Here is a 17759-nt window from a genome sequence, read left to right as displayed (position 1 = left end):
AACTGATATAAGGTTAAAAATAGATCAGTGGAAAATAATAGCGTTCACAAATAAACCCAGATTATGGCCAATTGATTTCTAACAATATTTCTGAATATATTCAATGGGGAAGTATTAGTTTCTTTAACATTGGATACTAGAATATCCATATTAAATAATATCCATATTAAATCCATATTAAAAAATGAATGAAGTTGAACTCTACCCTCACACTGCATGTAAAAATTTACCCAAAATAGAACAAAAACCTAAATATACAAATCAAAAGCATGAAATTCCTAGGAGAAAAATAGAGGTGAATCTTCACAACTTTGGATTCAGCAATAGTTTCTTAGATATGATCCCACTAATATCAGCAATGAAAAAGAAGGTAATTTAGACTGCTTCTAATGCAAAACTTTTATGTATCAAAGGATTATCAAGAAAGTAAAAAGACAACTCACCAGATAAAAATGTATGAATTACATATCTAATAAGAATCCATTATCCAGAACATATACAGACTGCAAAAAAAAAAAAAAATCCCAATTAAGAAATTAACAAAGAACTTGAATAGATATTTTGCCAAAGAAGAAATACATGGGCACAGGAAAACATGTCCAACATGATTATTCATTAGGGAAATGCAAATCAAAATGAGATACTACTGATATTATGCCCATTGGAGTGACTATAATTTTTTTAAATGCAAAATAATAAGTGTCTGTGTGATATGGAAAAGTGAAATGCACTTTGCTAATGGGAATATAAAATGGCTCATCCACTGTGGAAAACAGTTTGGTGGTTCCTAGGTAAGTTAAACATAGAATTACAATATGACCCAGTAATTCTTCTTCTAAGTATATACTCAAAAAAATTGGAAACACTTATTCAAATATTCTTAGCAGCACTATTCAAAATAACTAAGAGCTATTAACAACCCAAATGTCACTCAACTGATGAATGGATTAACAAAATGTAGTATATAACTAACAACAGAATATAATTCAGCCTTAAAAAATAGTGACATACTGATACATGCTACAACATGGATGAAATTTGTAAACATTATGCTATTTGAAAGAAGCCAGTCATAATGGCCATATGTTAAATGATTTCATTTATATGAAATATCCAATATAGGGAAATCCAAAAGCAGAGAACAATTTAATGTTTGCTGGTGACTATGACTCATAGTAAATCATGTTATGTCTAATTCATCACACACATACAAAAAAAGAGGCATAGATGACAAATAAACACACAAAAAGATGGTGAACATCACTAGTCATTAAGCGACATGAAATTCAAAACTACAGTTATGTACCATGACACACCTACAAGAATGGCTCAAATCAAAAATTCTGAAGATGCCAAATCCTGGAAAGTATGTGAAGTAACTGAACTATAGCACAGCCACTTTGGGAAATAGTTTATCAATTTCTTACAAAGTTAAACATACATTTACCATGAAAGCCCAGTTTTAGGGATGAAATGAAGACATATATCCACATGAAAACCTACCTGCAAATGAACATAGCAGCTTTATTGATAATTGGCCCAAACTAGAAACAAGTGTAGTATTTATCACCTGATAAATGAGTTTTAAAATTATTGTACATCCTTAAGTGAAAAATTACACTACCCAGAGTAATAAAGTAATAACATTTGCAATAACATGAGTGAATAAGTGGAGGAAGCCAGACTCAAAGTCTATTTATATGACTTTCTGGATAAAACAAACTGTGAAACAAAAAATGGATTGGTGTTGTCAGACTCCGAGATTTTGAGAAGGGAATTAACTATAAAAGAATACAAGGGAATTTGGAGGCATGATGGAAATGTTCTCTCTGTTGTATGTGTTTGTGATTACATGACTATGTCCACTCTCAAAACTTATAGAACAGTCCACATAAAAAGGGTGAATTTCAGTGTACATAAATTATACCTCAGTTAGGCTGGCTTTAAAAGCCACCTGTGCTTTTTATCCTCCATTATTGTCTCCCTGAGGAGCACAGAGTTTACCCTTCTATGTTCATGTTAAAAGTGGAAAGAAGATTGTTTCTAGACCTAATGATCAAAATAACTATATTCTTTTTTTCTTTTTTTTTTTTTTTTGCCATAATCTCACAGTCCAGACATAAAGCTGTTGGGCCGGGGATTTAGCTCAGTGGTTTCGCTGCCTGCTGCGCAAGCGCAAGGACTGGAGTTCGATCCCCGGCACCAAAAAAAAAAAAAAAAAAAGCTGTTGTATCCCTTCAACATACATGAGAACCAAAAAAGAAATAATGGTCAGGCTTTTGGGTCATCAAGAAGGATGGAAAAAAGGGCAGAAGAGGGTAAGAGAAGAGAAGATGGACATGACCAATGTCCAATATATTCATATATGAAATAGTAATGGTGAAACCTATTAATTATATAATTAACATATGCTAATTATAATTTTATTAAAGGAAGTTGGATAGGAAATGGGAGAAGGAATGCAGGAGGACAGACTCTGGGAAATTATGCAGCTATCAACTTAAATGAGAGAAGAGGTAACGAAGCTCAGATGAGGAGAAAAAAAGTGATTTTCACTTTATCTCTAGACTTACCATCAGAAGCATTTTTGACCTTTTGCATCCTAGAATCTCAAGCAATTGGATCATTTGGCAAATGATGGAAGAAGATTTATATTTAGATGAAAACTAAAGGGTTTCAAATCTGTTAAAGCACCTTGTGGAAAGGAATACCTTTCATATTTCTCAGCAACTCCTAGGAACAACAAAAAAAATTGGAAGAATTATGAATGAATATACTAAAACTTGCTGAAGGGTAGAGCAGTTTTCCATTAAATTAAAAAATCTAAAGGGAAATATGACTATTTTGTCTGTTATTACTGCAACAATACTAAAGAAAGCTATATCTCATTCTTTACTATGTGCCTGTTCTGAGCAAATGCTCTTCAAAGTAGGCTGCTCCAGTATTTTCAGCACCTTAAAAGGTAGAATAGATCTAAACAGATTCACTGTAGACCTCAGCAATTAAATATACAATTTCAGCAAAGTATGTCCTTTGCAGTTTAAGCCCACTAAAGCTGCTACATGGATCATATAATTGATTTGTGGCACATTCTGACTGCCTCTACCCAACGGTTTATTAAAATAGAATAGACAAATACCAATAAAGTGAAAAGCTCCACTGAGAATTGACTAAACCACATCACTTTCTTCATACCTAGGGTATTGCAACCAATGGAAATTTTACAGCAGCTCTTTGTAGTACTAGACACAGAACTCTATAGCTGGTAGTCCATAACACAAGCAAGACTTTCCCTAAAGCACAACAAAAAAAATGGGTTTATGAAATCACCATTAAATATAATAGAACACTGGAGAGATGAGTAAAACAGAGGAAAGATGAGATGATGAACACAACACATAAGAATCAATTAAAAAGTGCCACCTTGGCAAGAATGTATCTATATGTTGATAAAGCTCTTTATGAATATAAAGTGCTGTAGCATAAGATCGTATAGGACTGAGAGTCTCAAAACTTGGTGACCAAAAGAAGCATTATACTCAAAGAAATATCCCTAAAAATAGACTAAATGATATAATCTGCACCCTAAATGACCATTATTATCTCAGTTTTGAGCGTCATGTATATTCAATAATATGCAGTATGGGATTAAAATAATCTTTTATCATTACCTTTCTTAATAATGTAGTAAATATACTCCATGTATATATAGTTTATATTGTGCTATTAAAATTTGATCATAATGATAAATTTTAAGAAATAATTTTAAAAGTATGTAGATATAAATTGCCTTTGTCACCCAGAATAAGTAGCTTCTTTACTCCCTGACACATAGCTTTCAAGAATGTATTTATAGTCTCCCTGGAAAAAAAATATTTAAAGGATTATTTAGACTTCATGTCTGAATTTTCAGTGCAATTTAGCTATGACCTATGGCAGTACTGAACCATGGATTGTGTTATGTTCTCCATCTTTTGAAATCAAGGCAATAATGTGTATATTTCATCAGACATGCACGTACTTATTTACACATACTATACTAGTCAGCGTTCTGTTACTGTATTTTTTAAAAACCTCAGATAATCACTTAATAAGGGGAAAGATTTATTTTGGTTCTCAGTTTCAGAGGTTTCAATCCATAATCTCTAGGCCCCATTGGTTTTGAGCCTTAGCATGGAGGCACATTATGGCAGAGAGCATGTTGTAGATCAAAGCTGCTCCTTCATGGCAGCTGGGAAGCAAAAGAGAAAGGATGGACCAGGATCCCAATACCCCCTTCAAGGGCAAAACCCCAGTGACCTAATGTCCTCCACTAGGTTCCTCATCTTGAAGATTCCACCCCCACCCCCAACAGCTCCAGAGACTGGTGACCAGGCCTTTAATGGATGGGCTTATGAGGTTCACGTATTCAAACCATGGCATATAAACACTCACTTAGTTATATTTTAGTTTTCAAGGTATTCTAGACAATGTCATTTTGTGACATAAGAGTAGGTAAGAAGCCATCTTTATTTCTTATACGAAACTGAGGCTGATTCAGATATTCCTGGTGTCTTTGCCTGGTATCTACAAAAGGTGAGCCAGAGGCAGGAGAATCCCACTCTCCAGAGGTGATGATGTAGGTTCCAGAGCAAGGATGGCGACTACCAGAATTATTGTCCTGCACACTGCAACTACTCACAAACTGGGTTAGAATGGTGAGGTATCAAGTGTGATGAAATAGGAAGAGTTTCATTAGCATAATTAATGTGAACAGAAAAAGCAAAACTTAGAGAGCAAGACACCAAAGAATTATTTTAATAGAAGAAAAAGACTATCATGTTTAAAGATCATTTGAACCCTAAAAATTTTAAACTTTAAAAAGTTTGAATTCATTTTTGTTGGTCTGTATACCTACATATAATGAATAAACATTTACTCAACACTAGCCTGTTCAATGGAATAATGAGTACAGAAATACAAAGATGAATAGGACACAGGCTTGCTGTTTTTGAGGACTCAAAAGATTTTTAAACATGAAATGTCTCTTACCAAATTTCATTCTGATGAGTTGAGCATAGAAGAATCAGCATCAATCTTATTGGATTTTCAGCAAACCCCAGAGGGATTTTTTTTAATAGAGGAAAGAAATAGAAACATTATAGTTCAGATTTGGCCAGTAGAAAACAAAACTCTGTATTCAACTTTCATGTAATAGATCTTCTTTTTCTGTGTCATGGAAATTTACTTATTGATTTTAGTATTGTTCTCTGTTGACACATGCTGAGGTCCCATCTTTCTCAGAGCTCTTGAACTATATTCCCATACATAAATATGTAAATAAACATTTTCACTAACATCAGAATAAGTTCTGGTCATTCATTCATTTATACTTCTCCCTGTTTTTGTAAAAAGGTGTATGATAGATGCTATAATCAATGCCCTGGAAATACAGTAAGAATGTGGAGATATATGAAGAGAGTCAATAATCACGTTTCCTCTCTAGGGTACATACAATTTTGAGGTAGGTATTTATTCCACATTTGTTTAAGTCTCTTCTCTCTAATTCTTATTTTCCTCCAAACTTTTTATGGTTACTACCTGAATATTTAGTCACAGGTGAACAAATGAATGATGTGTTGTTCCAGAGTCCAGCTCCATCTAGATCAATATTTGTATAAGAGGGGTTGTGCAGGTTTCTGGGAAATAAGTTTTACACAGTATTTCACTCCACTTAAAAAGATGACTCTCCCCTCACCAAGGACACACTCAAACTGTTCAGTATTACCTGAGATTACTTGTAGTTTCCAAAGCCTAGATGAGCCCCCCACCCCCTTTCTAGAAAACAAGCTTACAGAGACTGTGCTCTGGGACACATCAACTCCATCCCCAGAGCAGTGGCTTCATGTGTTTTTGTCTCATGGCCCCATAAAAGCACCTAAATATTTTGGAAATTGATATAATATTGCCATCTTTTTGTTCATGGGTTAGTAAGCTTTCTGTTACCATAATGAAATAGCTGAGATAATGCACTTGGAAAGAGTAAAGATTTATTTTTGCTCAGTTTTGGAGATTCCAGTTCATAATTGAGTGGTCCCCTTGGCTTTGGGCCTGTAGTGAGATTGCACATCATGGCAGCAGCACATGACAGAGTAGAACAACTCATCTATGGCCAGAAAGCAAAGAGAGCAAAAAGGAGAAGCCAGGGTCCCACAGTTCACTTTGGGGACATGATGTAATCACCAAAGGATCTCTTCTTGCTAGACCTCATCTGAAGATTCTACCACCCCTCAATTGCGCTACTCTGGAGACCAAGACATTACACGTGGACTTTGGGGGACATTCAAGAGCCAAACTATAGCAGTTCTGCAATCAAAAATTTAAAAAGCAAGCTGGGCATAGTGGCAAATACCTGTAATCCCAGCACTTGAGAGACTGAGGCAGGAGCATTGTTAGCTCAAAGCCAGCCTGGGATGCATAGCAAGACTATCTCAAAAATCAAACAAAAAAATATAAAGCAAAGCACAGCAACAAGAATTTAAAGTAAAGATAATCAAAAATTGGTAAAGATATAACTTTATGATAGATTCATAAATATAGTACATATAATACATTCAGCTCTGTGGAAGACCTCATCTTTTTTTCTCATCTTGCCATAAATTGCTTTTTGGGAACCACTACATTTGTCTTTGCATAAGGGCTATAAAAGAATGAGCTAACCAAATATTCAATTTCTACTGTTTATGTACCATGGCATGATTTTGGCTTTATCCTGGCAGCAGAATAGAGGAAAACAGGGAAGTGAGAAAAATATATGAATCAGCTCCATACCATCTCAGCCTTCATATCTGTTCATTATTGCCTGGGTGCCCAATACCTCACACACACAATGGACAGAGGAAATGCCAAGGCAAGGAGATTATTTGCAATTTGCCCCAAGCAAGTTTGTGTGCAACTAGGAGACAATAAGATTTTCCTGAATCCGGGGACAATTTAAATTAGAGTCACTGTCAGACACTAGAATGGCTGAAGATTTTAAAAGTTAAAAAGACATACAAAATCACAAATGAGGACTTAGACTTCCCTATCTGCTGTCAATACTCATATATATCCAAGACTAATTACAGTGACCCATAAGAATGTAAGGTAATATAAGAAAGGAGCAACGTTACCTACAATCTTTTACAAGGCCTAGAGTATTTTAAAAATTTTATTTAATGTGAATTAGCTCATATAGTCCCTCTTATCCACAGGAGATACATTTCAGGATCCCCACTAGATACCTAAAGCTACAGATAATGTTAAACTCTTTCCCTCTCTCTCTCTCTCTCTCTCTATATATATATATACTATATATATATATGTATTTATATAAATATATGTGTAAATATTTTCCTATACATGCCATGATAATTTTTGTCTTATAGACACAGAGATTAACAAAAAATAATACAGAAAACCATAACAGTGTAATGTAATAAAAGTTATGTGAATAACTGCCATGGGTCAGATAATGTATACAGTGTGGTTACACTGGACACAGGGATGATTCACATCCTGGGCAGACAAAATGGTAAAACATGAGAAGGACAGCACAAGATTTCATTGTGCTGTACAGAGAAATGTGCAGTTTAAAATTGAGAAATTGTTTCTTTCTGGAATATTCCATATAATATGTTTTAGACCACAGTTGACCATGGGTAACTGAACTGTGGGACCCAAAACTACCCATAAGGGAATATATGAAGGGTTCAGTACTATCCCCAGTTTCATGCATCCACTGGGAGTCTTATACTGTATCCCCTGCAGATAAGGACTACAGCATGCAGTTGAGAAAAAGAAGATCAATATCTGGGGAATCATGCTGGTTTCATACATATGCTTATGTTTGGACGTAATTGAGGTGTTTTCTCACAAGCAAAGATAACCCTTACCAAGTTTGAACAAAAATCTGAAATTCTGCCAAAATTAACTTTCCTTTTGTTCAAATAATAGCTGTTTCAATAGTGCAAGGAACAGTGAAATTTTCCCCATGATAAACTCTTCAGCAAAGTTGCTGAAGATGATGAAACGTCAGACTCTGTCCCTATACCAAAATGACAGATTGATTTTTTTTAAGCTTGCATCCTATATCTTATTTTTTATTTACATCAAAATAGTCTCTTTTAGAAACCTCTACCCCCAGGACCTACAACTTGAAGGAAAAGCACAAAGCCCAGATGTAGGCTACAAAGAATGGATCACTGCAGCTAAATGCAGAAGCTGAGACAATGTAAATGTGCTAGTCATTTTACGATGGTATTTATTGTTTTGTTCATGCTTGATTCAGAGCTCCACAGATTTTGAGTTGTCTTCTCCAATTCTCTTTTTCCCACAGGCCCTATTTTTTTGTGCAATTTTGTAGAACTACAACGATAGACAAAACACCTGTACTTTATTTTCACAGGGTAGTCAAAGGCCTGGTGTGATCCATGGATGGGCAATAATCTGGAAGCGACTTTAGACAGAGGGGAGTTTCCTTATTAGATGAAATTGTAATAGGGATCCCAGCATTATCTTGAGGAAATGACTCTGATATGATCCTATTTCTTAGCATTAAAAAATATCTCATTTGGAGAAAGGCAATTTATCAGGCTATCCTGACTTAATGGAAAAAGAAATGGAAGGAAAATAGTAATAGATGTTTAATTCCCTTACTTCTAATTACATGTTTGCTCTGCAGTCTTCATTCAAAGTTGTTATATAGAATTCCTCTTGAATGCCAGCTCCAGTTGACTGGTGGTGGTTGCCTGAAGCACCGAAGCAAGAATAATGCTAAAGCCACTTCTGTATTCTGTGGAAAAGAATGCCACAATTGATTAGTGATGTCTGTCAGGAGTTGCTCCACATGTGTCACCCAGATAATCTATGATACAGCTGGGGAAATTTGCCTACAAAGATGAATGGTCTGAAAGACAGCCAGACTTGGTTCAGAATTGGTACATTTGCCTTTGTAAATAAATGAATCGATTCTCTGATCACTAGTCTATCACTGTCAGTCTCACATAAGGCTGCTTATTTGGGTAAACTAAGATAATGAAAGGCTTAAACCAGCAATGCTAAGGACATGAGAAACCCGGACATTGATACACTGTGTGCCTGCAACCCCTGCTTAAGGGTCTTCTCACTCCTTTGTTATTTTTTTATTTGTTAGACATTTAGTATTAGGTATTCACTATGTCTTTCCCCTTACTCTATTTCATATCTGCCATATTTCATCAGTTGTAAGCCATCATATTGGTATATGCCAGCAGACAGTCAAGATGTAGTCTTTACACCTGTGAATCTTGTTATTTTCTTCTGGGAAGCTGTTTGATATATAAATTATCAAATTATTTAAAAGTCATTTAAGGAAAGAATATGTGGACGGGTTGCCATCTGGAAATCCCTCTTTTCCAACAAAGAGAAAAATATGTAATTTCAAATTGTGGAAGAGATGTTATGGCTCAGAGGAGAACCCTGGAAAGAATAACTCAAAGGAACCTTGTTAAAAAAAATGTCACATTACCAGTGCTCTAAATAACACTGAAGTCAGATGGTGTGGGAACAGGCATGGACATCAGACATCAACAGCTCTGAGTTAAAGAGTGGTTCTGAGAAGTCAAGTTCTAAACAGAAAGACATTTTTGGAAAGGCTTTACCATTGTATTTCTCTTTTATTTCTTTTTCTGTGCTTTCAAAAGACCTTCATATGTAAGACTAAAAGAACTTTTGTAGTAAATATAAAACAAAGCTTTCTGCTATATGACACACATAACACAATACACATTGTGTTTTCTTATTTGTGCATAAAGTATTGATGTCTCTTCCAATTCCTGATGTCATAGATTCAGTGAGATGTGATATTATTTGCATCCATAATGTAATAAATGAGGAAATGTAGCAGGCAAGAACTTGATTATTCATATTGTCCAAGTTATTGTTAGTTGCACATCAAGGATTAGAATTTATGAGATCTTAATTCTTGACTATCTCACTTGAACATTAGCTAGTGCCATGCTTCAGAAAGCTTGATTGTTAAGTAACCAAATGATGGACTTGGTGGCCAACTAGAACTAGTGTGCCTTAAAAACAGCCTCTCCATGCCAAACCAATGGGACTGTTCTGTGTGAGTGAATGTCTTATAGACAAGGGATGTGCTTTCACTCTCAACATAGGTTTGGAAGGAACAGTGTACATTCTCATGTGTGGCACTGATTTTTTGTTTTTTTGCTATGACCTGTCTTTTTTGTTTTCCGGTACCAGGATCAAACTCAGAACCTTGGGCTTGCCAGGCAGGCAAGGCTCCACTGAGCTACAACCCCAGCCCCCATGACCTGTCATTTTATGGAAATGTCCAACCTTCCTTGCCTCCTTCTTCCTTTTCATCTTTCATCCTCACACCAAAGGGATCTTTTTATGTTAACTTTTATAGTGAATAGTCATGACACAAAGAATCTATTAGGCTGTACCTTATAAAAGTTGACAATATCTTGTCATTCTTTGACCTACAGAATCAGTAAGTTTGTGTGGTTCAACTTAATACGTGGCATGTGCAAGATTCACATAAAACACTTCTCAGTCAGAGATCAGAAGACAGCCCTTCACTCATCGTTCTCAAGAGTCTTCCACATACAGTAACGCTTCCATTTGCACTTCTGCCCATCTCTATAGGAGTCTCTGAATAACACTTTTTTGTAGATGAATCCCTTGTGAAGACCTTCATTTGATCAGCTGTGTGTACAATATTGTCTTTGTTAACTCAATAAACATTTATCTCGTGCTTCAGTGTGGGCTAGGCACTGTTCTCATCCTCAGTGACAAAAGTTAGTAAATCACAGTCCCTACTCTTACCAGAATGCAGTCTAGGAAGGGAGACAAGCATGGATAGCAGTGCAAAATAGCAAGTAACATAATACATATAAATAAAATACTGAAAAGCCAACTACCCTGCCCAACAGAGCAAGAAGACCTCAAGGAGATGATGTTTGTGCTGAGCCTTAAAGGATGATCAATTTACTTGTCAGAAAAGAGGAGTGATACAACATCACCTAGCAGAATGGCTTGTTCACAGAAGCGCAACAAAGAAAAATTCAAAACTTTAGTTTGAATGTAAATAGGACTGTGGCAAAGATGAGAATAGTGCCAGATAGGAGATTTTAATGTAAGATCTCCTTTACAAAGAACTCTGTAGGTGAAGCTTAGGAATTTACAGTTTGTTCTGCAGATGAAGAGAAATTGCAAAACATATGCACATGGGTTTAAATTACTTAGTACTAAAACCACTTTTTCTGCCTTGAATTTATAATCCAATCCAGTCATCATCTAAGTTTATAGAACTATTACATGATCCACTTTAGAGCAGGCAAGAGCTCTTTCTGACCAGCCCTGCCAAACACATGAGCCAAAGCAACCTGGATTTCCAAGGGGTTGGTTCAACCCTGATGGCTCTCTTAAACACAGTCATTGAGATGTGGTTCCTCACTGTGGCTGGAAGTGTAGCCAAAGGCTGTGTTACTGTGAGAGACTGTGGCTTTGATGATTATGTGCTCCTCCACTGCGGGGCTCTTAACTTCACATGGCTGAAGGAGCTTGCCAGCGCACACTCCATGTTTTCATATTTTCCTCATTGGGTAATCACACAATGGGTGATTCCCCCTAAATGCAGTGAGATTGATTTCATCCAAACTGCCTACTGGCTCATCAGTGGCCCAGTTTTCCAGCCATGTGATCTGGCATCTGCCATTTACTACTCATCAAATTAAATTACATAGCACCAATAAATTACCAGCTCATGACTGTGCAGAATTTTCCCCTTAAGTTCCCCTGCTTAATATTTGTGTGTTTAGTAGTGCCATAGTTTATCTGCACTGGGATGTCGACTGGTATGTATCAAATCTTTCGCGCAAGTGGAGATATGTATGTGTGTGTGTGTGCATATTCTACAAAGGCACACATATGTATTTATATATGTGAATATATATCAATGACTTATCCCATATATGTGAATTTTCTAGATCCATAAAGCTAAGTGGCTATTAAAAAATTGTAGTTGGGCCAGGGATTTAGCTCAATGGCACCGTGCCTGCCTTGCAAGCACAAGGTCCTGAGTTTGATCGCCAGTAACAAACAAACAAAAAAAAATTTTTTTTCTTTTAAATATTATACACAGATAAATATATATGTATGAGTGTATGAAGGAGTTATTCCATTTGTGTGAATTTTCCAGATGCCTAAAGCTAAGTGACCAGTTACACATTTTGTTCTATTTTACTTAAATCGAATCTTTATGGAAATGTTTCTAAACATGTTGGAAGTGTGATTTTCTGAAGTCAGCCTACTCTGTTTGAATCTCCCTTTCTTCATCTACTAGCTTTCTGGCTTTGAGCAGGTTAACAACTTTCCGAATCTCAACTTTCTCTTCTATACAAAAAGAATAGTAACCACCTCATAGGATTACCATGTGAATTAAAAGAGTTGTGCACATAAAACATTTGATATGCAGTGAACATTCAAAAACTGTTATCACTGTATACTTTATGCATATTAGAATTGATTTTTGAAAACTGAGGCCATCATTGTAAACATTAATGATGCAAGACAACTAATAGCCGACTCTCTTGGGGCCTATTAAGAGCCAGAAAGTTACTTACCCCTTCAGTAAAAGTCCCCAGAATGCCAGGTTGCTTCCTAGTTCTTAATGTACCATCCTTTGCTTTCAGACCGTGCCCTGACATGTTCTGAAGTCACCATTATCCAGAGGCCTAGAAGTTTTCTTCCTTCCTCGCACTTCATTGTCATATCAAATAATCCACCTTGTTAAAATTACAAAAGCAGATTTTAAAATCTTTAGTGGAATCCCTAAGTCTGCACTCTGGGGTCTGTACTATGTGCTGTCTCCCTCAGCCATCCAAAGATCCTAACTGCTGATTTCAAGACCACTTGCTGTGTGGTGGATGATGTCGCTATAAAGTGACCACCAGAAAAGTGGTCACACACACGCATGCACATAGTGACCTGCCCCACAGTTTCCTAAGCACACTTTGCTTCCTCTGGCCCACAGACTGAGCGTTCACACAGTCTGCTTAGAATGACCCTGCCCTGTTTCCTTCACTGGCCAGTTCTTATTCCCTCATCAGACTCCCTTAGTCTCCTATGTGAGTTGATTGCAATGAGTTAAATTATTCATGAAATGAAGTCAGCAAAAGAAACCCATTCTGGCATATAGGAGATGCTCAGTAAATAATAGAATGGAGCCACTCTTTGCTTTTAAGGGAGGCAGCCTCAGTTGCAGGAGTATCTTCTGTAGGACAGGGCTGTGATATTTTAAAATTCTGCTGTTCCAGGGCCCCGCACAAGGCCTGTCTCAAAACAGAGCTTAGGAAATATGTGAAGTTAGAAAAGAAGGGGAGAGGAGAGGAGGGGAGGAAGAAAGTGTGCCTTCATTCTTTGCCTGCTGTAACAAAATACCACAGACTAGGTGGCTTATAAATAAAAGAAACTTCTTTTTTACAGTTCTGGAGGCTGAAAAGTCCAAGACCAAGACTCTGGCAAGGTTTTCGGGAGGGCCTGCTTTCTCTTCACCTTCTGGCTGTGCCCTCATGTGGTAAAAGAAGCCAATGAATTCCTCTGGGCCTATTTTATAAGGCACTAATCCCTCATGACCTAATCACATCCCCAAATGCCCCTCCTCCTAATATCATCACCCTGGGGGCTAGGTAGGATTTCAACATAGGAATGGCGGGAGGGAATATTTGGACCATAGTGCCTACTAATTTTGAATTCCACACACTTCTGATTATCTTATCTAAGAAAGAAAAATTTAAACATTTACTAATACAGATGTAAACATGTAGGCTAGAGGAAGAATTTAGGGAAATTTTTTATTTGTTTGTTGTTTTCTGATGCTCCTTTTGACTTCTCCAGGTAGACAAGTCTTCTCCAGATGTTGCCACTACAGCATAGTAGACACCAAATGACAGTTGTAATATTTTTTTTTTTTTTGCTTTTTCAGGTTACAAGTGGTCCTGCCAAATGCCCTGGCCAGATGACTCTTCATCTCAAACCTTTTCTTATGTGCGGAGGGGATGGATTTACTCAGTCCAACTTTGATGGCTGCATCACTTCTGCCCTATGTCTTCTGGAAGCTTTAAAGAATCATATTTAGTATCTGGGTTCTTGTTCTCAACATTTAGTTTTGGTTTTTGTTTCACAATTTTCTATTATTGATTATTTTGATTATTATTATGTTGAGAGAAATTACTGGAAAATTGTTCTTCACTTGTCATTTTCCATGTGGAGTATGAAATCAATCTTATAACTTTGATAGTTGTAACCCATATTAGAATGAAAATGCCTTATATCTTATACCTTTTCCCATTTTTCTGAATTGTCAATCTTTGTTGAAGAAAAAGAGTAGTGCTTAAGAATTTGATATTTTTAGTCACACAGTACTTTCTAAGCTTAAAACAGGTTCCAGTCTTAATATGAAAGATAAAACTTAAATACAAACTGAGAGACAAATATATCCATCTTTAACTTGTGTTATCTCCTATAGCTAGTGCTCTTACCTTTACATGCTCTCAAGTATGTTCTTCAAGTTTAACGAATTTTTTGCATCCAACCAAAAACTTACTGAACCAGAAAATAGATGCACTTAAAATAGTTCAGTATTTACCAACTTAGTGGTTCAGCATATCACCCATATGTATTAGTGACTTGATCTCATGACTTGCAGGCTAGGGAGAAATTGATCACCAACCTTTTAAAGCAAGCTGCCTGTTGCTAATTTGAAAAGCAAAGTGGTGAGTTCTCTTTTATCATTTCAAAAGGAAAGAAACTGGCTCAACCTCCCAAACTAAAAAGAGTTCAACAAAATACTCCTTACTTTGGTAGTGGTTAAAGATTCACACATACATGCCCATTGTCATACATACACATAAATGCACAAACAAAACTTGCTTATGGAGCTATAAAGGGAGTTTTATGATCTTACAGCATTTTATTATGTTTCCTTTTAGTAAAAAAAAAACTGGTATAAAAATCTAAAATGCCTGCATGTGGTTAATGTCACCTATTTTGAAATCAGAGAAATGAAAAAAATACAAACATCTAAAATGCCTGCGTGTGGTTAATGTCACCTATTTTAAAAGCAGAGAAATGAAAAAATATACAATCTCTAGTCTGAAATAATGAAAAGTGTGGGGTTTTTCATCATTGTAGCCTATTTTTGATTAACATTTGTCTTTACTTTGATTTTACCCTTAAAATATGGTAGGGAAGTTATTCAAACTTATTTACTATTTTGTTTTTAGGAAATATAATTCCAGAGCCATTTGAATGAAAGTGTCCCAAACCTTTAAGAGCACTGCTATATTTATTTCATGAATGTATATGCTTCCAAAAGAGAAAAAAAAAAGAGATTTATAAAGAGGGAAGTGGGTTATTTACAAAAAAAGTATTCCTTTAAGGCAATATTAATAACTTTAATATTTATTCATTCTAAGTATGTTGCCTTACTAATGCTGCATGTTTCAGTAAGACTACAACAATATGAGAACAGCTTAACACTCCTAAATACATATAATCATTGTCATTTTTCTATTTTAATTATTCTGCAAACTCTATATTTAGATTTTCATTTGCATCTTCTAATTTTAGAAATGAAAAAGAAACAAGAATAGGTCTCCTGCTAGCCAGAGGGCTATGAAAGTCAGTTGGCAGGATGCTCTAAAAGACTGCAGGGCAAAGGTATCGGCACCCCAGGAAGATGGGGTCAGTACAGCTTGGAACAGTTGCTGAGGTGTGTGTATTTCTACTCCACAAGACCACACATCATCACCATATAGCCAATAGGAACTTTTATTAATCAAGCCAGGCAAGGAAAGCTGCTCTGTTTTGAAAGGAGCATATTCAAGTGAGAAACAGCTTGAGCAGCAGGGTGATTTAATACTTGTTAGCTGATAAATACAGCCTTTGCCAGAATAAAACTTTATGATGCAGTGTTGAAAAGCTTAATTACTAAACTGTCTATGCACATCTTGCTCAGGCAGAAAGGGAGACAAATTATAGCAGTAGAATAGTATTTTTCACCTTTGTCATTTCTGAAGGGGAAAAGTATGCCTAAAAACATTCAAAAAGCAGTAATAATCCTAGACCACATATTACTGAGGGGAAAAAAAGACATTTCATTTGAGTCACCAAGCCTTCTGCTCAAAATGCCATCATCCCCACCCCCCACCCCCATCTACCCACTACATTGTTAAGTGAAGAGGAGAAGGTCAATTTTACATTTATCTGGCATTTTATACTTATCCAAGCATGTGAAGATATATATATATTTATATATATATTTATATATATTTGTATATATTTTTATATATTTATATATTTATATATATTTATATATATTTATATGTATTTTTATATATTTATATATTTATATATATTTATATATTTATATATTTATATATATATTTATATATATTTTTATATATATATATGTTTCCCACTTTTTCTCCTCCCAACATCCATGGAATAAGTAGAACAGAGAATTATTATTCATATTTAACAAATGAAGAAACTGAGCCCCAGAAGTTGGCCACTCAAGGTCATATAATGATATGTATGCCAGAACAAGCACCTAGGCTTCCCGTGACCCATTTCTGTTTACTGGCACCATGCTTCTGCCAGATGAATATGATAATTGAAACTGAGCTGAAATATTAGTTGGGGATACAGTCAGCACCATATGGTCCTCTTATTGATGTTTCATTTCACAGAGCTAACACTAATCCTGATGTAATATATATAATATATATATTATATATATATAGCTCTAATATGGAATGAAGTCTCCATAAGTACTGGCTAAGTGATTTATACTCCTGTTATTTCCTTCTTTGGGGGGCACGTGCTGTGAGAATTAGATGCACCCTAATGACACTGAATTTCAACACAGCAGTAATTATTTAGCCTGCAGACTCACTCTGCTTTGTCCTTTTGTCTGTAGTATTCCTCTTTGTCTCTTTGTTTCCTTTGTTTCATTCTCTACTTCTCTTCCAGTTTCTGCCATTTCTTCATCTCCATCTCCTTTTGTTTTTCCTGTTCTTCCCTTGTGCTCAGTTCTCCATTCTGAGATAAACCTGGAATATAAATGTACTATGATTCATAGTACTTGTACTTCCTTGTTTTAATATATCAGGGTTTTGTTATCATTGTTCATAAAATTTAAACCACTTGGTCTTGTTTGTTATTCAAGTTAATTGTACAGCCTTTGTTTCAATTTTCAAAAGTCATGTAAGAATTTAAAACTGGCTGTAACTTTCAGGAATCTCAGGGCTAATAACTTAAAATAATGCCTTCTATCATTTCTTTTCTCTAGTTCTTTACTCTTCCTGTCACATATGTACAAAGTGTAGTACCAGGCTCTGCGGGGGACACAATGGAACATAATCAGTATACCTCACCCCAAAACACTCCCTCAGAAAGATAAGACCCAAGGAATGGGAAGCAGGGTAAAGGCACATTGCATTAATTAGCTTTCTATTACTATAGCAAAATATCTGAAGCTGGGTACTTCATAAAGAAGAAGTTTATTTCACAGTTCTGGAAGTTTGACAGCAGTCTGTCTCCTGTGAAGGCCTCATGACATTGTAGCATCACAAATGATGAGCAAAAGAGAGGGACAGAGGAGAGAGAGAGGGAGAGAGAGAGAGAGAGAGAGAGAGAGAGGAAGACCACATAGGACGACAAGAACCCAG

At 35.9% G+C, this 17759-nt stretch overlaps 1 protein-coding gene and 1 long non-coding RNA gene across 4 annotated transcripts in view; one reads left to right on the top strand and one right to left on the bottom strand.

Moving 5' to 3' along the window:
• The window catches only part of Rnls (renalase, FAD dependent amine oxidase), a 325504-nt gene extending 310309 nt beyond the window's left edge, over window positions 1-15195 (top strand). For both annotated transcript variants that reach the window (XM_087184867.1, XM_004858346.4), the window contains one exon: window positions 14012-15195. In XM_087184867.1, the coding sequence (XP_087040993.1) occupies window positions 14012-14164 (153 nt within the window). In that variant the 3' untranslated portion in view covers window positions 14165-15195. The remainder of the gene's footprint in view (window positions 1-14011) is intronic.
• LOC106010556 (uncharacterized) overlaps window positions 439-17759 on the bottom strand; it is a 40553-nt gene continuing 23232 nt past the window's right edge. The window contains exons 4-8 of one of the 2 annotated variants that reach the window (XR_015440357.1): window positions 16985-17141; window positions 12651-12812; window positions 8677-8812; window positions 2574-2733; window positions 439-503 (exon numbers count right to left, since the gene is read on the bottom strand). This is a non-coding gene — a long non-coding RNA (uncharacterized LOC106010556). The remainder of the gene's footprint in view (window positions 504-2573; window positions 2734-8676; window positions 8813-12650; window positions 12813-16984; window positions 17142-17759) is intronic. The other variant, XR_001184317.3, reaches the window with a different exon arrangement.

This window comes from Heterocephalus glaber, unplaced genomic scaffold (assembly GCF_053883595.1).
Source record: "Heterocephalus glaber isolate CG9 unplaced genomic scaffold, H.glaber_assembly_v1.0 deba00001497, whole genome shotgun sequence".
Taxonomy (NCBI): domain Eukaryota; kingdom Metazoa; phylum Chordata; class Mammalia; order Rodentia; family Bathyergidae; genus Heterocephalus; species Heterocephalus glaber.
This window is presented reverse-complemented; position numbering and strand designations above follow the sequence as displayed.